Source organism: Mirounga angustirostris, unplaced genomic scaffold, assembly GCF_029215605.1.
Source record: "Mirounga angustirostris isolate CCGP_5_RB_7025 unplaced genomic scaffold, mMirAng1.0.hap1 SCAF_12, whole genome shotgun sequence".
Classification (NCBI taxonomy): Eukaryota; Metazoa; Chordata; class Mammalia; order Carnivora; family Phocidae; genus Mirounga; species Mirounga angustirostris.
In genome coordinates, this window is record NW_026991720.1 from 42,805,134 (window position 1) to 42,825,926 (window position 20,793).

General features: G+C 44.0%; 1 protein-coding gene across 4 annotated transcripts in view; it reads right to left on the bottom strand.

Annotated features, from left to right (window-relative positions):
• Window positions 1–16,858, bottom strand: part of BMPER (BMP binding endothelial regulator) — a 249,704-nt gene extending 232,846 nt beyond the window's left edge. For 2 of the 4 annotated variants that reach the window (XM_045864436.3, XM_064575065.1), the window contains exons 1-2: window positions 16,462–16,858; window positions 15,325–15,410 (exon numbers count right to left, since the gene is read on the bottom strand). In XM_045864436.3, the coding sequence (XP_045720392.1) occupies window positions 15,325–15,410; window positions 16,462–16,594 (219 nt within the window). In that variant the 5' untranslated portion in view covers window positions 16,595–16,858. Of the gene's footprint in view, window positions 1–15,324; window positions 15,411–15,997; window positions 16,132–16,461 lie in introns of those variants that run through there. The other 2 variants (XM_045864437.3, XM_064575064.1) reach the window with 2 other exon arrangements.
• Window positions 16,859–20,793: the final 3,935 nt, after the last annotated feature.

Consider the following 20,793-nt stretch of genomic DNA (forward strand, 5'->3'; position numbering starts at 1 on the left):
TTGCAACTGTGGGATTTGTACTCCTCTCTGTCTTTTCAACAAAGGATTTCCTTCCCAGATATTGCAAGGCTCTTAAAGTTCCCCTGGGCATTCTCTCCACCAGGCTCAACGATATCAGCACATCATCATTAGCAGAAAATATTTACTAACCCCCCACCTGGGCACTCGGCTCTGATCTAAGCCAGCCCTTTAGCTGTTCCTAGCCATCCTTTTCTTGACCCCTTAATCCTTATCACAAATGGCCTGCCCCTGGCCTTCCACCGGTTCTTCCAACTCTGCGTGTGCCAGACGGCTCCCCACCCCATCCCTCACATGTCTGGCCGCCATGGTTTCTGTAGGAAGAACAACCACCCCACTGTAATTCTGTTTGTGCGTCTCATTATCAGGCTGAAACCAAGAATTAGAAACTGAAACTGAGGAAAACAAGACAGAAAACTTGAGGAGTGGTGACATCATGGAAATGCTGAGCTAATAACAGAGAAAGAAAATAACATGGTAAAAAATAATAAAGATGGAGATGATAAAGGTGAAACCCTGGAATAATGGAATGCCAGGCCAACTTAAAAAAAAAAAATTTTAAGGATTCTCATTAAAAGTATGGGAAACAGTTTAGCAATGCAACCAGAATTAAGTGAAGGCAACAGCTCAACTTTACATTCTCCCTGATCAAGGAAAAGAAGGTGCGAGCACAAATGGGGTGGCATAAAGAGAGAGAAAAGAACTCAACTTTCCCAGAATACTTCTGTTCTGGATGAGGAAGGTGTCTGCAGCACAGATAATGGTTAGCAGAAGGAAACAGCTTCTATTATGGAGGTTTGGGAATGGAAGGGCTTGCAGTGGGGTGTCTCCAAACCCCACCTCACCGGGTCCTCCACTCCTTATCAACTACCTGTTTCCTCCAGATGCTGCTGGATCCCAGCAAATCAGTCCGAAAACCCTGGCTTTTTTGTCAAATGGCTACATCTAGTTGGCTCATGCTGAAGAAGCAACAAACATACGTCACATCAGCTTTATCCTGCAGCTGCTGCCCATCACAGAAAGACCAAAGAAAACAGAGTGTATCCCTGTGGGAATCCATCATACAAAAAGGCTGGCAGCAACCCAGAGGGTCAGCCTGTCCCACCCAAAGGCACTAGTCAGGACTCTACCTAACTGGACCGCAGGGACTCCTAAAAACCTAAAACCTGGGGAAGTTATTTGCTGGGTGTCTCTCACTCACCCCCCTCACCCCGGGTGCTTCCTCAACCCTTGTGGTCAGGAAACATTCTCTGAAAGATATCTCAGTGGAGTCTACCCGGGCTGGTGCAGGATTCCTGTACTAGAATCATAATCCCAACTCTGGCTCATCTGCAGTGTGAGCTGTGTCTTGCTTTACTTTTCTGAGCTTTAATTATTTCACCTGTGAAATAGGTTTCTTGAGAAAACCTACCTACCTTAACTCACAGTGTGGCTTTGAAAAAACTGAAGTTCAGGCTTCCCCTAATTTATGAACACAGTATTTATTCATAAAATCATTGTTAAGAGGTGCTATTCTAGATGCTTCGAACGGTAGTGAGAAGTCAGACACGATTCTTGCCTTGAAGAAGCTTAAAGTACAACAGGAGAGACAGCCATGTAAATAATCAACAAAACTTCAGGGTAGGCAGGAGTAAGGGTTATAACGAGAGTGACCAACATAAGTCTTCGAAGAACAAATGATTAATTCCAATCAGGCGACTAGAGGAGGCTTGAGAGTGAAAGGACATGGAGAGAAAAAGTAGCACTTCAATAAATACCATTAACGTGCAAGAGAATTGTGTGAAAGCCCCCACAAAAACAATAATCTATAAATGGGAGTTGACCCACTGTTAGGTTTTGTACCAATAACAGAACTTCAATTGTCCCAAACCCCTATTTAACATGTTGCTTCATCGAGGAATTTACCTATATTTATGTTTCTATTTGTACATCCTTCTCTTTCCACTAACCTCAGTTGGAAAGAGTTTTTCAAAAATGGGCCTCCGTGTAGAGTCACTGGAAGAGTTTATTAAAAATGGAGATTCTCGGTCTCCACCAGACCTTGGAGTCAGAGTCTCTGGAGGAGAACCCCTGAACCTGCATTTTTAACAAGCCCCCTCCTGGTTCTTAGGCACATTACAAACTGAGAGCCAAGGCAAAATCCTTACCACTGACCTGTTAGTGTGAGATAACATAAGCAGTCATGTTGAAGTATCTGGGTGAGGACCAGGAAGAGGGAGGGGCCGCCAGCCACGGGGACTCAATTGCCTGCTCCTGTCACCAGTGCCCAAAACTCTGCTCGAAGGGGCTCCCTGCACACGCACACAACTACTGGTTCAATCCCACGTTCACACTTTTATTTTAGACTCTAGTGATAGAAGGTAGTTTGCAAACTAGTTCCATTATCTTATGTTACACTAAACACATACATATTATGCATGCGCGTGCACATTGGGGTGTGTGTGTGTGTATAACCTATCACAGTCATGGAATAATAATTTGTTCTGATTAATCAAATATTCCAACCAAGAGTTAATATCTGTGGCTTACATTAGTTCATCAATTTGCAAAGAACTCTAGAGCAATATAAGCTATCTAACTTCAAAACTATCTGGAACATAATTTAATCTTTTTGTTCATTTTTTTAAAAAGTGTTTTTCCAATCTCACAGTGCCTCAGGCCACTAGTAACATAAATGCTCAATAAATATGTGCTGAGTTTAATGACCATCAATCATTTTCCTCCTTCAGTCCTGCAACTCAGCTCCCACGTTCCCTGCCGAGCACACACCATGTCCTGTGTTCCCTCTCGTTGGTACGAAAGTGAATGCTTCCCTCTCTACCTCCTCTCCACCCCCACCACCAGCAGAAGGGGTCTGCGGATGTACAGAGAGCCCGTTAATTCAGAGCTGGGGGGCCAGAGATTGAGAGGTGTTCATGTTTCACTATTTCACCACATTTTAGGTTTAGTATATGATCCCAGTGTAAATTCAGCCTTAATTTAAAGGCCCCCTCATTCAGATACATTGCAATAACCTGTCAGAGTAACTCTGTCCAGTGAGAAAGTCTTAAGATGCTCAAAGTATGAATTAGGTTGAACCACAAAAATTGCTGTTTCTTTAATATTCACCAAATATCAAAATTTTCATACACTTCAACCAAACACCAAAATCTGGGAACTGTATACATCTGTCACTTGGCCAAACAGCATGTAAATTACTTTAAGCAAGCTTCTCTTTGCCCTTGTCCAGTGTATGGTTTATACAAAATAGGAAAAAAATGTGCATGTTTTTAATAAATCCCAACTATTCCCCTACACGCATACACACAAGCACTCACAAGAACAAGGAAGCCACTGCTCTGTGGGACATGCATGCCCAGCACATCCCAGTAAGGAGAAAGAAAAGCTAGTTCGTACAAAGGAAACCACCCCTGGACTAATGAGACTGGAGAAAAGGGCATATCCCTGTCCCCTTCCCGGCCATCCAGCTTTTCCCCAAATTCTGACTTGAGTCACCTCGTAGGGGAAAGGAATTTCCATCCCAGTGCTCACCTGTGTGCTAATGGGACTGGGAGCTGACCTCAAGTGAGTCCACCGGGCACAGAACCATTGTCTCACCAGTGCTTGAAAACAGGAAATCACCACATCTCAATTCCAATCGGCCCCGTTCCCCGCAAGAAGCATAAACACATGTACATGGTGAGACCCTAAACTGTTTTGGCATAGCAGATCTCCAGCGGGAGAATACCTGATTAATCGTTCATGTCCTCTCATTCAGAAAATAATGTCCCCCCCGAGACCAAGAAACACTGCTATGTGAAATGTCTCGATGCTACTGCTTTTACACTCTAAATCCACAAGGCAAGAGAGACCCAGCAGGCTGTGAGAGCCTCCAGGATTTGTGAATTTTTGAAAAGTAGAAAGAGGCAGTCAAACATGGCACAGACAGACTTTACCAGAGGCAGAAGCTTTAAGCACCACAGACCACGGACACAATGCAGGTGCATCCGACCCAAGAGCGAGCAATTGTCATATCTTGCCTCAGACACTTCTACTTAATGAGGAAATAAAATCGCAAAGGAATCCCCCCGGTATTTTCCAATAAGAAGCTCTAAAAATAAATATGAAAAAGGATGCAAATGTCATTACTTTGCTCACTAAAAAGAAAGCAGTGAGGGGTGAAAGGAACCTTAATGCCATTGCTGCGGTCCACAGATTTCTCAGAGAGAAACCTAGGAAAGATAGAAAGAAAGAAAGAAGGAAAGAAAGAAGGAAAGAAAGAAAGAAAGAAAGAAAGAAAGAAAGAAAGAAAGAAAGAAAGAAAGAAAGAAAGAAAGAAAGAAAGAAAAGGAAAGAAAGAAAAGGAAAGAAAGAAAAGAAAGAAAGAAAGAAAGAAAGAAAGAAAAAGAAAAGAAAAGAAAGAAAGAAAGAAAGAAAGAAAGAAAGAAAGAAAGAAAGAAAGAAAGAAAGAAAGAAAGAAAGAAAAACAATGTTTATAGAGAAAGAGGAAAAAAATTAAGATAAGGAACCTAAAAATGCCTCTCAGTGAGGCCCAAAGAAATACAAGAACAACTTTGGGCCTTCTGGTCTTCATGCCTCCTTTCTGTGGGCCAGGCCCGGTCGCCCAATCTCATCTTCCTGAGGTCACCCACAGCTGAGGGGGCCCGCAGCACCAGCCAAGAGACCCACTGCACAGGTTCTAAAAATAAGATGCTCAGACTACGCCTGACAGCCTCAGGGGCCATGAAAAACCATCTAGCCAAAATCTATTTATCTGATCAAGAATACAAGAGCTATTTTGGAAATGCCTGCTTTTATAAGTTAAAATGGGCCGACTGTCATCTCTATTATTTTTATTATTACTGTCATTCTCCTTGAAGTGTCTCTGGGGCATCATCACTCATGCTGCAGGTCCTCTCCCAGAGTCACTTGCCGGTTATTCCATCAAAGAAGGGCATCTGGGGAACATGGTCTCGTCAGTGGAGATGCTACTTGTCCCATCCTTTCATTTTCTCTTGTTGAGTTACCTGTGTGAAATCTTAAAACTGCCATTCAGGTTACAGACCTACCTTTGAACTTCTCATTTGGCAGATCTGGGTTAGTACCACCCATTACCTAACATTAAAAGAGAAGAAAAAAAAAACCTCATTACACTACACGACATGTACATACAATAAGGCCTTTGTCCTTCAAAGAAAAACATAATTTTCAACAGACTCAGCTTCCAGAAGCCAAGGGAGCTAACATCCAAAACCCAATATAAACATTAAGGCTTGTGTCAAGGTTTTGGAGATAGCCTCCCTGGAAGGGGGAGGAAATGACCGGCTGGGGCAGCAACAAGGATGGGGAGGCATTTTTCATTGTGACTTATGAAAGCAAAAGTGAGATAATCCCAGATTCTTCCCTCTCACACCTCCTGAACTGTCATGCACATTGCTGCATTTGACAGCAGGATATTCTCTAAGAGGGAATGTTCCTTTTGTCACAAAGAAAAGCCGGTCTTAATGTCTATAGGACTCTAAATTTTCAAATGTGAGTACATTCCTTTGAAAGGGAAAAGTGTGTTTTTGTAATGATTATTTAGGATGTCTTTTATAGAGAGGGTTGACCTTCTGTGACAAACTCTCTGGGAGAATCGTGTTTTGGAACTTGGAGTTCCATTCTAGGGGGAGCTAGCCCAAGTGTTAACAACCCAAACTATAAACAGGAAACTCCAGGCTGACTCCTACTCAAGTCCCAAGGTTGTGGACCTCTCACTGAAGATACGGAGCTTGCAGAGATGACTGGACGAGGTTCTCAGACTTTCAGACTTCATCTCGTAAGACATAAATTCACCCAAGTACCTACACCACGACACAGAGCATGCTGGTGAAGAGAAGACGACGCACACCCTCAGAGCAAGTGACGGGATTGTGGGTTGCAAACATTCAAAGCTGCATGGAGTCCAAATCCAGTCACATCAGTGACTCTGGGATTAACCTGGAGAGGGTGAGGCCCCACACCATGGGCATGCAGGAGTGACTGCAGTCGGTCACAGAGCAGGACTCTGCACGCTCCCAGACGGAAAGGCCTCACAGGGGCCAGGCTCAGCACGTCCACTCAGGAATTAGGTTTACATCCTTGCCTCCCACCTGCCACCTCCTGATTCAATGGCAAGTGATGAAAAAGGACAACTAGGCCTCACTACGAACGCAACGCTGTGATCTGTCTGTAGATGGGCGCCAACCAAGCAGGTGAGCCTTGGAAGACGAAAAACAGAGCAGCCATCCATCTTGCTAAGTCCCAAAGACGACCAGCATTTTCCATCTTCTATCAGAAAAGATAGCAGTCACGTCTACTGAAGCTCCTTGTCTACCCTGACAGAAGTTCACAGTAAACATATCTCACAAGTGTCGACAAATACTGAAATAAGAGCAGTCCATTTCATCACTTCTTAAAAGCATCGCATCGACAGTGGTGGTGGCAGTGGTTATCGCTTCAAGAGGGCTTACCGTATTCCAGACCCTGTTCTGAAGACTTTATAGGCTTGTTGTTGTTGTTGTTTTAAAGATTTTACTTACTTATTTATTTGCGAGAGAGAGAGCACGAGCATGCATGGGGGGAAGGGGAGAGGGAGAAAGAGAATCCCAAGCAGAGCCCACACTGACCCTGAGACCATGACCTGAGCCAAAATCAAGAGTCAGACGCTTAACTGACTGAGCCACCCAAGTGCCCCTAGAACTTTACACGTTTTAACCCACAGTTCTGACCAAAGCCCTATAATAAAGACAAAGAGATACAGAATATTAGGCAATTCACCCAAAGCCTTACACCTTTTAAGGAGTAGACATAGGAATCACTATACTATTGTTCCTAAAAAAATATACTTATTGAATTATCTGCTAAAAACTGGTTTATGGCATACACTTTACTTTCTTCTATTCAAATTCTTGCTCTTAATAATTCCACTTATACTCTTAACAAAGGCCTTTCCCAAACATCAGTGCATTTAACCCACATACATCACCTCAGTTAATGGCTCCAGTCAACAGATTAGGGTCTGCATGATTATTCCTCTTTAGAGGTGAAGCTGAAGGGTGCACACGCCATTGCGACTTGCCCAGGACTCACAACTAAGGCTCAGAGAGTACAGGTCACCTGTTCAGTGATGCACAGAGAGCAGGTGGCCCCCACGAGACTTGAACCCATAATTTCAGACACCAACACTGCCACTCCACAGCTGTACTTCAATGACAAAGCAGATATTAAACATTTAGTGAAGACAGAAAGTACTTTTCCTGAAGATCTAGCTAAGGGATTAAATTAGATCATAATATTTTTTAAAGCACCATTAGCAGCTTAATAGAACAAAGTTGAAAGTTTATAATGGTAAGATTTTATGTTAGCCAGACTCTTTTATATTGTTGCTCAATTAAAAAAAAAAAAAAGCCTCGTGGCCTTGTCCATTTTGCACTTAACTATAGAAACATTCCAAAGATGTTTGGAAAAGTATATTGCTTTTATCCATGAAATTAGTTTTGTTTTGGTACCTTTTAAAATTTCATGTGGTATTTATTTACTTTTACTAAGATCTTTCCAAATCAAAGTTTGGAAAATTTGTGATTCTTGCTCTAAATTTTCAAAATCCCTACAGCAATCTTAGTTCTGGATTTCTATCAAACAGGGTTCCAGCAAATTCCTCATCTACGATGAACTCTATTCCATGTGAAAACGTAGAGCAGGTACTAGGGAGGTGGACACCATCACTGATTGTTTCCAATAGTCCGATAAGATGATGAGAAAGTTCTTTCTTTGATATTCTAGAATCTTCAGCCTAACACTGCAGTATTTATTACCACTGGTCTTTCTATTCTTCAAACATCTTCAGCCTTGGTCTGTACTTTCCTGGTTCTGCTCCTTCTCTTATAACTACTTCTCAATCTCTGTCATGGGTTTCTCCTTTTCTACCCTTCCCTTAAATATAACCCTTCTTCTAATTACTCTTGTAGACCCATTGCTTGAAAGCTCAGTGTAGACAAATAATTTATTCCCAAAGTGTTGAAGTGTATTTCAATTCAGGCAGTTAACAGATGTCTCTGTCCTCTGGTCCTGATTTCTCTACCAAGCCTACTGGGCCCTTCTACCTGGAAGGTCATCAAAGCCAACTCATCAGGCCTAAACTCATTCTCATGCACCCACATCAGTGACCTCTTCTCTTCCTACATTGTCTATACCACCGGTAGAACTCTCGAAATTCCCTCTAATTCACTCCATCTCTCACTTCTGCCATCTGTTCTATTGTCAAGTTCTATCAACTTGGGCTCTGAAATTCCTCTGCAAGTCTAGGGGTCCCAGCACATTGATAGACTTTTTTAAGGGGGGGCTACACAATTTTGACTATTGTATAAAATTTGTGCTACCACATACTATCATGGCAATATCTAACAGATGCAATAATTTGCCAAATGAGTCATGCAACAAGAGAGAGCAAAAATGGAATTTTGAAAAGGCTGCTCTGGAAAGTAAACTCTTCGGGTGGCAGCACCCTGCTCTAGAGGCACCAAGTGATCAGCAAAGTGACTGCTACAGATACACCCTGGCACATCACTCTACCATAATGACACTGCATTTTAACTCCTGTCCTGCTGGGTGTGGCCTGGAGTCTTTTAAACCACATATTCTAGAACCGGAAGGTGGTTAAAGAAATTCAAAAGAATGAGCAACATTGGTTTACCCCCATGCCTCCTTCCAGTCCCACTGCCCATGCTCCTTGCTCTCACTGGCTTGCTGCTTACTCTCGCCCGACCGCTCTCAACACATCCCTGGAGGCTGCTGTCCAGACCCCAGCCTCTCCACACTTGAAACATGCCCGCGGAAAATCCTCGAGGCACTTACAGAAAACACATCTGATGGTGTCACGTGGCTGCACCAAAATAGGAAATCCTCCCAATTACATGAGTGGAACCGATCTCCTTATTATTGCACCCAGCTTTCTACCTCCAGCTTGTACCAGAGCCTCGGGCGCGCGGGACTCGGCGCACTCCACAGTCCCCAGGCACACACTCCCCTGTGCCCTTCCTCCGACAATGCCTTGCCAAGACCAGCTCTCCTCCCCCTGTCAGGGTCCCAGGTAATCCAGCCAGAACTCAACTGCAACTCCCTTAGTACTTGGGTTCAAGTCGATTATAGTGCTCTTTCTGTCACTCCTGTGGAACTTATTTATGCCTGGGTCTTTCTCCCCCACTAGGTTGTGGGCAAGGATCTGTCCTGTTGGTCTTTGCCTCCCCGAGGTGCCCAACCAGCACAATGCTTCAAACACAGAAAAGGCTAAAAATAATAAAATAAAATGGAAGGGGAGAAGGAAGTGTGGAGAGAAGGAAGAAAGAATAATATTATTGAAATTATAACCTGCTATATCCCTAGTGCTTTGAGTAGTGTTTTATAGAATTAGATCTGGGAGTCAAGAGGTCTTAAAATATACACTCAGCTCATCTGCTGATCTTAACTAAGTTCAACAAGCACACTTGACCGCCCGGCGCCATGAAAGGTGGCGTTATTCGTCTTCTTTTTATCACAAAGGAGTCAATATACCATCAGCTGGACAGAAGTGCCACAGAAGAGGGTGCGGAAAAGTGATATCCTTTATTGGTGCCACAAATTTCTATTAATTCACTTTATTTTCCATCGTTTTGCCTTGCCTGACTTTTCTAACTATGTCTTCCTCTTCTGCCTCACCATATCCGTATCCCAATCGGCAGAAGGGCTCCCCTTCCTCAGCATCATTTCCTACACTTAAAACACAGTTTACCACTGGTGTGCACTTGAAAGGCCAGAGTCTACGAATGAAATGAAAGCATCTTTGAAATGGGATGGGGATGGGAATGGGGAAGGGGAGCACACGAGTAAATAGGCAGCAAAAACCCACTCAGGTCTGGAACGGGGTTGAGAGACTTCCACGAGGCGGGCCAGGAAAATCCCCATGCTGCCAGACCACTAGGCAGTTTTTCCAGAATTACGGCGCTCCTGAGTCCCAACTCTATCCCTCTGCCAATAAAAGTACAAGTGAAGGTGACCCCACAGGCATAGAGATGTAAATACTCTGCAGAAAAACGAGGCCCCTCTTCCATGGAAAGTTTTTTTAGTGTTTAATGGAGAGCAAGGGGAAAACTTACACCAGGGCTCGCAGACCACTGGACCAATAAGGAAGCCGTCTAGATCAGCCCAGTTCAAGTCTGGAGGGACAGAAAAGCCCACAAATGTTCCTGACTTAGCCCTGTTCATTCATAATGATGGGTGGGCTTGGAATCATTATCCCCATGCTTTTTCTTCTTTTTTTTTTTCTTCCTTTTCTGATGAAACTTTGCATCCTACTCCATGTGAGGAAATAAGAATTTAAACAATAATGTCATCATCAACAACAACAACAATGAATCATTCTAGAGAGCTCACTCCATGCCAAACTCTGGGCCAAGCCTTCCACGAGGCCGCTCACTTCATTCTCATGGCAGCTCTCTGAGCTTCGTATGGACGTTCATCCCGCTCTCCAGATGAGGAAACCAAGCCTTCAAAAGTTAAGGCGACCTTCCCAAGTTCACCACCAGTGAGTGACAGAGCCTAGATTGGAACCAGGCCTGTCTGATGTCAGCACCCAAGCTCTTTGCCAAAATATGATGCAATGCCAGACAAAAGCTGCCTGAACTGTGGGTCTTCCTTTGAAAGGGCCCCCCAAATTCCAGAATTGGTGTGTGTTACAAGACCAAAATCACTCTAACCGCCCCCAAAGAGAGCCTCTGTCAGCTTTGCAGAGGTTGAAATAATTCTCTGAAGCTCTTGGAAGTATTTATAGGTGTTTTTAAATAGTAAACAACTAGTAAAAGCAAATCAGTTTAGTGGAGAAAGCACTCGATTCACATCCCCGTCTGTCTCTTAGGAACGGTATAACCTCAGGACATTTGCTCGGCCTCTCTCAGCCTCAGTGAAGCATGGGTAGAAATAACTGCCTCAGAGCTGGTACTGGCGAACTTGCCAGCACAATGCTATAAATAAGTTACCTCCCCTTAAAACTGCTCTATTCAATACACCATTTTGTGGAAAGGAAATTAATCAGAACACCTTCTAAACAGGAAATAAATAAACAAACAAACACATCCCGATCACTGCCTTAGTGAGCATCCAAAGTCTAAACATGATACAAAACAATTTTCAAAAAATATGGCAATCTGTGTATATGTGCCATACTAAGGGCAGTATCTGTCTGAACACATGTAGACTACTTCATATTTCCTTTCTCTCTCTCTCTCTCTCTCCCCACCCCCTCACACACACACACACAAATTGAATCCTGATACAACATTATCTCCCTCATTCTCAAACATGTGCCTAACACTTGTTCAGATAATAGATATCTACTCTCTAGCCAGTTAGCTTAAACAATAAAAAAATGAGATTTTTACAGAGATAAGGCACCCCAGACAACCGAAGATGCTGGTAGCTACTTGTTTAGTGACAGAGGATTTTTGTAATTAAAAAGTAGAAGACAGCAGACAAAGTCTCCTCTGTTCTCACCACTTGGTTGACTCCAAGATAGGTGGAGGCGCCCTTCTTGTAACACCAAATTTCACATTGCTTTTTATGAGCAGAGGGTCCATTTCTACATTGCACCTCTGGATTTAAAAGAGGAAATTTAAACCTCAGAATAATGTTTTTTGCTGAACAAATGTATGCCAAACTAAGCTCTGACTGACTTCTGGTTTTCTGAGTCCTGGCCCCCAAAGTTTTCTCAGGTTTCCAGTACCGGGCCGAACTCACTGGCTTGTCCTGCTTCCTTCTATGTGACAGTTAGGTGGAAAGGGACAAGAAGGAGGAGCACCACCTCCCTGGCACACTTGGTGGATTTGGGGATGCCCAAAAGATCCCAAGAATTGCTCTGGGTTCATTATCTGAAGGTGACTTATCACCATACTTCAAGAAAGGCACACCCATGTGTTTTCCTAGGCATTCTGCGGGGGAAATTCCAGCAGAAAGGGTGGGGGGGGGGGGGAATCATACAAAACAGCAGTAAGTCTGAGCCTTTTCTTCCCCAGCCCCATAAAAGACCATTTTTTAAGGTGGGGAAAAGCCACGCTTTGCTTTCTAACTAAACAATGGAGCACTTGCATGTTTAAAGTGCCCACCAGATTCCCTCAATTTCATGACAGTGGTCCAACTTCTCACCTTCCCCTTGAATAGATGAACTGAAGCTTTTTGACTCCTACACTTTAAAACTATATCCATCACCAGCTAACAGACAGGTTATTCTTGGATCACAGCTGATTCTGGCAAGATGCTGGGCCTTAGCAGATGAGGATAAGTGAGAATACAATTATTCAGTTCTGCTTGCCGTGGCCACTGCATCCGCTGTCATCCTCAAAATTCCCACAGAAATGAGCTCATTCCACCTTTAAAACATTTCGGAGCTTAAAAGTTTAAATCAGGCCAAGTTGATTTTGTGGGGTTTTTCAAGCTTTTACACCGTAATTATATACAGGACTTTGTGCCACCTATTTCCTCCCAACTGTAACATTTTACGTCTTTTTTAAGCATACGTTGAGGTTAGCTTTTTTTTTTTTTTTTAGTACATGTTATGAAATAAGATATGAGCTTGTGCTCAGCTTTAAGTACCTTTTTGCCAAAAGGCTGGACCAACACAAACTAAATATGACTATTTTCTTTATCCAAAGTACAGTTTTGACTATTACATACCCTTTTAATGTACATACATAAAACTAGCTCACAACTAAAGCTCCCTGCAAGTCAACTGAAATCATAACGAGATTTTCCTTTCATATAATGTGATTAACAAATGTTAGCTAACTGAACTCCAAAAAGACTCAAAAGAGAAAAACAAAATAACTCACACAGGACCAAGAAGTAAAATAACTCAACAATTTAATTTTTTCTTGCTTTTTCACATCTTTAAGCAAATAGCCTGTTCCACTCGATGATAGGGATGTGCTCTAGAGGCAGATGAAACCGAGAGCTAGTTCCAGCTCTATCTACTAAAATATGAACTTCACAAGCTAGGAGACTCCTTTAGCCTCAGTTTCCTTGTCTGTAAAATGGGGGTAAAGGGCTTCAAAGGATTTTTGTGGAGGTTAAATGAAATAATGTAGGCTTAGATAAGTGCCAACAATATAAATGTTGCTACCACTGATATTATCTATCTGCTAAATATGGCTACCTTCCAGCCTAAGTGTAAAAACGCCAACCAGCCTCACAGCAGGCTGGGGTGCTTTGAAATCCTTGTTCTGCAGTGGATCCCTTGGAAACTTACAAGAACACACACAAATATAGAAGTGGCCAATCCTCTATTCCTTCTCAATTTTATCAAGTCATTACAAATGTTTGGGAAGCACTAACTATGACAGCTGGGGTCCCATAATCCTACACCCCTGCAAGGTCAGGGTAATATATCACTGGACCTTTTGGCTCCTGAAAGAACTCTGAGGCATCTTACAAAGTAACAAGTGAGTTGGATGGCCAGAGTCGTGACTTCACCTGTTTAGAAAGGATTCCTGACAGCTTTCACTCAAAGCAGATACCTCTAAATGTTAGATATAAATGAACCGATTGTCCTTCTGAGCTTAATCAATACTTTTCCAGGATAAGTAATCATTCCCACTTGAATTCCAATTCATTCATCTTTTCTCTTCAGATTCATTCTTTTAGCTTCAAAATGGCAGGATTCTAACATCTATCTTATTATCAGTAAGGCTGTGCTTTCAGAGAAAGGCACTATTTTCCACCCTGAGGAGAATACTGAGAAGGGGGATTATTCTGTATAGAATTTTTCATAATGTTACTTGGGAACATACAGTTTGCAAACTATATGTTTAAACTTCATGAGTAGTAAGACTGCTGAGGAGTAAAACAGTATTTTCACATGTGGAACTCCAAGCACATTTAAATGTTACTCAGGAATTCCCCACCCCCCAAATCTTAAGAGATTAAGATAAAATAATTCATTCGTATTATACAGATAAGATCAATGAACTGGGAAGGTTATCTCTCCCTCTCCACCCCCCACCCACACACACACACACACCACATTTGTAACTATAAAATGGATACAAAATTTAAACACCAAGTTTCTTCTCAACAGGTCCTTTAGTGAAGGATCACTAATTAACATGGCAACTCATAAACAAAATCCAAAGAGCCCCTCCTCTTGGCTTTTATTAAGGCAGCAATATTTACCATCTCAGCAGATGTACTGGCTTTTTACTTCTGTCTGTTGATTCCCTTAGTCTTCAGAACCTGCTAATCATCTGATACAGGCATTCACCTTCACTCATTTATCATTTTGCAACACTGACCTCATCCCTTGTCATGAAAAAGTTTGGGTAGTTTAAACCCAGATGGCTTGGCTTTCCCCTAAATTGAGAAGACTCCCCTCCCCAGTTCCATACAGCATGTTGATCTGATAACTAGTAGTCCTCTTTCACTTTGGGGCTTTGCATTTGACTGCCTGAATGTTCTTCCAGTAGGGTTTTGTGATGTGTAGTTCTTAGCCAAGTTTTGCCAATGGCGATTGGCATATAAAACACTCTGAAGCAAAAATTTTGCTCCTTGTGAGTCCCTATTTCATCTCAGAACTTCTTGTTCATATAACTTAATCTCCCCCATGTGGTTACTCATTCGATCTTATCATTAACTCTTAAACTAATATAAATTGCAACAAATTATGCTTTTGAATCTATTGTCACTGCCAGTGTTAACTAAGCAGCCGACAGCCAAGTGTCATTCTCTGTTAGGGATAGAATGTCTTTTCTGACTCATGCTTCCAGATCAGAAATATAAAGACGGTTTTTGAGATCTTAGGGTATAAAACAGGCAAAGAAATCCAAGATTACATCTTGTCCTCAGGTTTCTTCTTTGTAACTGTCACCTCTCTTACCCTTTGTCACATATCTTATCCCTGACCTTTATACCTAAATGTTATCTCATCATTTTCTCACTAAGATGATAGAACCAAGGCAGAAAGTTTGATGGCACCTATGATTTGGTGGCAAGAGCCACTCTGGGAACTAAGAGTGTCAACAGTAATTATCACTGGGACAGTGCTGTACAAAGTCCATCTTAATTTTTTTTCTATAAGGATGATGTCAAAAATAAGAATCCTAAGCCTCATGAAACATAAATTCCCAAAGTTATACAACTCAGAAATTCAGCTGAATTCAACTCACCAGCTATGTGCAGTTTCGTAAGGACTAAAAACAATTTTTAAGATCTGGTTATATTATTACGTTTAATGGATTCACCTTGTCAAAGGGAGTAATTGACTTCACATTACCTGATCTCTATACTTACCGAGCAGACACACATTATACAAGGATTGTCTGTGATAAATGGAATCTGGAGGACTTCACCTTCATTTTCACACTTTGCAACAGAACCTGAAATGAAAAAAAATAATAATCAATTTAAATTTTGTTTAATGGCATTATTGCAAACATCTAATTTTACACTAATCTTTTTTTGAAGCGACTACCAAATTCAGAAATCCCTAATGAGTTTTAAATTATCAAACTCAACAAAAACAAATTTCCCCCCCAAAAAATAATTATTTTAAATAGTTTTATTTGAAGTTTTAAAAAAAGACTGTCATATAGAGATAGATTTTCTGCTCTCAGATGGCTTAAGCACAAATCCAACTATTTCACTGAATCTTTAATAATACGCCTCCTTGATGAAGGTATTTCAACTAAACACATACCCCCATATGCAAAAAAAAATTTCAAAGTGGACAACAGGGCTGAACAAAACTCAGGACTGCGTCAACGAACAGGCCTTTATATGAATCTGCCTCAGATTGTCTTGAGTTTAAATCACTTTTTGAAACAATCTCTCGCCTCTTCTCTTAAAAATTGACTTAATATTTTCTTTTCTGCACCAGGTGTCAGTAAAGTATGTCTTTCAGAATAGCAGCTGAGGTCTTCACCTGCCTGAAAGCATACCATTATTTTATTTCCGCTAGTATTACCCTTTTTAAATATGACGGTTTCTTTAAATTCAAAGTCTGGAGAGCTAGTGCTTTAAAAAAGCACTGCGAACACAGAAGCTATATTGGAACCTTCCAGAGTGAGAAAGAAGGATGTGTGGAAAACGGTGCGAATTTTTTCCTTGATATGCCCTGGAGGAGAAGAAATCAAAATAGGGGCTGAGGAAAACAACAAAGATACAGAAACTTCTCAAATTCCACAGAAGAATTTCTATCATCACTATATTCGTGTTAACAGCCTCTCGGTCCTCCATCCCTTAACCTACTCACTGCCTTCCCACCCCTTAACACGGCGGACTTCGCTTCACCCCCATCGGCCAGCGGGTGAGTGGCAGGCGCCAAGGTGCTCGCTCCCCCCCTCCCGTCCCCGGGGCAAGCCAGCGCCTCCTCTCCCAGGTACTAAGCCAGTGTCCCGGAGGGCCGGTCCCTCCCGCCCCCTCCCCTACCTGTCAAGAAGGAGGAAGCCAGAGACATGGGGAGCCCCGAGCAATTGAGCAGCAGCAAGACGCAGCAGGTAATCCCGGGCGAGCGCCGGCAGGGACGCTCAGCCAGAGCCCTGACGCCGGAGAACCAGAGCATCGTCACCTGCAGGGAATCCCGGGCGACTGCAGGTCCCGCGCCGCCGCCTCTGCTCCGCTACCGCCGCTCGCAGTCAAAAAGGGCTCTCAGCCGGCGAGTCGGGAGACAGTCCGCGAAGGAGGGAGGCGGGCGCCCGGGAGCGGGGGGGTTGGGGGGGAGCGAGGGGTGAGGGGCGCCAGGGAGGAGGGGTCCTGCGGCCAGGCTCCTCCAATGCGGCTTTTTTTTTCTTTTTCTTTTTCTTTTTTCTTTTTTTTTTAGGGATTTGCTCGCAGCGGCTTAGTCGTCGGCCACCCTACGCCAGAGATGGGGCCGGGAGGAAGGGGATGTCGGAGCAGCCGGAGATAGGCCGAGCAGAGAGGCTGCGCTGCCGACTGCGCACAGCCGCTCCGCCGCCGCCGCCGCCGCCGCCGCCCGGGCTGCAGCTACTGCCCGGGGCGCTGCCTCTGCGGCGGCCGCCGCGTCCTCCACTCCTGCATTCCCCACCTCCCGCCGGCCCCGCCGGCTCTCCGCCCGACCCGCGCGCGCGCTCGCTCCCGCGCCCAAGACAGGGGCGCACCGGCCGCCTCCCGGAACCCGCTGGGGGCGCCCGGGCGCAGGAACCCCGCGCCCCGGACACGTCTCAGCCGGGCGTCCAGCCGGCTCCCCAGCCCCTCGCGGGAGGCCGCCAACCCCGGAGCGCAGGTCCGGGCCGGGCAGGCGTGTCTCCACCGCCCGGCGCGCTCGGTGCCTCCTCCCTTTCCCGGGGGAACCCTCCCCTAACAGGGGATGCCACACCACTCCTGCTCACGCCAGGGCGCCCCAACCCTATGAGAAAGCAGAAAATGGGGCGCAGGGGCGCCTCACCACCCTGCGGTCTCCCAGGTGCCCCCAGCTTTGGGAAGGGGCGCAGGAGGGGCCCAGCAACTTTTCACTCCTTGCTTTGCTTCCCTCTGGCGGGGGCGCACCAGCGGACTGCCCGGCTGAGCGCACAGAGGGGCGAGGCGTCTTCGACACCAGTGTTCGGGGCTTATGTGTCTGCGCGTCCTGACTCTAGGGAGGACAGAAGTTGAAACGACATGCAAGGTCGATTAATAAAAGCACAGAGGCGAACGCTTTGGGCCCTTAAAAAAGAGGAACAGTCGCTCCAAGACTCCTCCCTTCCAACCTCTGGCTCATTGGGGCGGGGAGGTGCTGTTTGACTAATCATTCATTCACCCGCGAAAGAGGGAGGGACTTGCCGGGCGGCTAATCTCTGGCGGGCGGGGGGCGCCACGGCGGCCTCGAGAGCTTGGAGCTCTTGTAGCCGTCGCAGCCTGGCTGCGCCCTTCTTGCCTCTGCAGCGCGGGGTGTCGGCGAGCCCGACCGCAAGCCCCGCGGATATCCTCCGTCCGAATCGCGGCCTTCTGCCCAAGCCGTACCACCCTCTGCTCAAAGAGGGGTTGCAGTGGAGGGGGGAGGGGAGAAGAATTTTTGTAACCAGATTGCGAAGGCGCGGGTTGGCATTTAGGGGACGTTGGGCAAATGTTGGGATCTGATAATCAGCTGTCCTCGGAGTTCACCTTGGGTAGCCGGCTTCCTATCCCCAAGGATGGAAATCAGGTCCCGCGTGCGCTGATCCTCCGACAGATCACGTCTGGGTGGATCCGAAGGGCAATCTTCGACTAGCCAAGCACTTTTCTCAGCAGGACGCCCCTAACAGTCTCCCGGCAAAGACGATTGTTTTCAGTCTCAGAAACTATACCTTTAAAAATAAATCAGTCTGTTTGCTAACCCATTTAGTCTAGTTCCATCTTAAACCCTCCATGACTGGGGGGGGGGGGGGGTGCTGTTTATTTGTTTTCATGTTTTAATGCGGCATTGCCAAAGTCCCCACACACCACGAGCTGATAGGAGCACATTGCTCTGACATGGAAAAAATAAGGGAAGGGAAAGCTATCATTAGCTTAGCACGCTCCATTTCCCTCTCAAAACAGATATTTAGTGTAAAACTTAAAAGAGAAGAAAGATTACGTGTGACTGTTTGGGTTTTTTTTTTTTTTCCCTCAGATGACTGCCATGGCCAGGCAGCTTCCTGAAAATCAGAATGTGTTTAATGTGTTTACTAACCATAAAGAAAGAGATCGTAAAAAACAAAAACAAAAACCCTCTAAACCCAATCTCACTTCCCAATCCATAGTGACTAATTAAAAAATAAAATAAAAATAAAAAATAAAAACTTTTATGACTACAGATCAGTACAATCAGTTGAAACTGTATCTTTGGGGTAAATGTATGGCAATTAACATAACATAATAATAATAAAAAATACATAAAAAAAGAAAAAAAAAGAATTAGGCACTTACTCCATGGCAAACTTCATGTTGCTTATCTGGCGTAGAATCTTTAAGTGCTGCCTCTAGATTGAGAAACTACCTTCTCAATCTACAAAGATTCCCTCTGCATGGGGTTTTTAGATAAAGACGTTACTCACAACTTAATTAGGGATAAGGGGGAGGCTGAGAGACATTTTATCACCCCTGACTTGAGCAGTAGATTGGATAAACACACAGTATGGAACTGGAGGAAATCTGGAGAGGACGCAGGAGTTACTCTGATGTGCCTTCCTCCCTGGCACCAGCCACGCATCCTCAAAGGTTTGGGTGACAAAAGTATTGATGATGGACTCTAAGTGTGTGTGGCATTTCTCTAACCAGGGGCACGGTGCTTTGGGGTGCGTTGAAACTCTCCCCGAAGCAACAAATCCAAAAACCACCTGGAAAACATTTTCATCTGCCTGGAAGCTTACAAATGGGAGAGATGTACAGAAGCCTTTGGCAAACCTGTCTCCTCTTCCTGTTTGTTCTAACCAGCTGCCACCAGTGATTTCCCTTGCTGCCTTTTCAGCAATTGGGGCCTACTTCTGTAAGAGCATCCTTCTCCCCAAAGGGCTTATCAGAACGTGTCTGCACACATTCGCGGCTGCGGCCACCACCCCTTCAACTGATGGTCTATCAGCTGCCGACTGGTCTCTTATCTGCCCAAAGCTGAGATATTCCAGGGTCAAAAAAGAAAGAAAAGAAGGAGGAGGCCTCTGAATAACACATAAATCTGCTTTCACAATTAAAACAAATGGTGGTACCATCCAAATCCCAAAACTCTCTTGACTGAAATCAAAAGAACACAGTGTGTGTTTGCCTCTGTCTATAACATTTTTAAAGGAGAAGGAGATAATGGGGCTCAAAGACCATTGTCTAACTCAGGACCATTCCATTCGCAGTTAGACAAAGTGCTGTCTCATCCTCTTTAAAATAAAATATTTAACCTAATCCGACTAAAAGGAAATCAAGCCTGTGGTAGTTGAAATTCTCATCTCCTTGTGAAACTATGACACTGAATTTGCACTGAAAAATCCAACCAAATATATAATTTAGCAAAAGAAATTGCATCAACCCAGCTTCCTAAAAATAGAAATAAACAGATCCATCAAAAAGGCAGAAGGGTAAAGGAATTGTGATACCAACCACTAGGGAGGGCCAAAAGTATTCCATAAATGTGCGAGGGTTTTGCTTTATAAAAGACATCAGGCTAGGCATTTTAGACTTGATCAGGATAAGTGGTGGTGCTACTAAGAAACTTACCATCTAGTGAAGGAGATAAAGCATGTTTGTAAATGAAGATAGGAATGAATATAGTAATTTCCCCTTACCTGCAGGGAAATAAGGTCCAAGACTCTCAATGGGTGCCTGAAACCACAGATAGTACTAAACCCTATATATATATACTATCGGGTTTTTTTTTCTATACATACCTATGATAAAGTTTAATTTACATTAGGCACAGCAAGAAATCAACAATAACTAATAATAGAACAATTATAACAATATACTGTCATAAAATTATGTGAATGTGCTCTCTCTTTCAATATATCTTATCGTACTGTACTCACCCTTCTTGCAATGATGTGAGATGATAAAACACCTATGTGATGAGATGAAGAAAGGCGAATGACGTAGGCATCGTGAGGTAAGTTAGGCGGCTATTGACCTTCTGATGATTCGTAAAAGGAGGATCATCTGCTTCCAGACCTCGGCTGACCACTGGCAGCTGAACCTGCAGAAAAAGCCAAACCACGGATAAAGGGGCATTACTGTGTAAAAGAAGATGACAGGCCCTGCTGTGGAAGTTTAAAGAAGACATTAAGCTTCCTGGAGGAGGTGGTACAGAAGCTGAGCCTTGCAAAA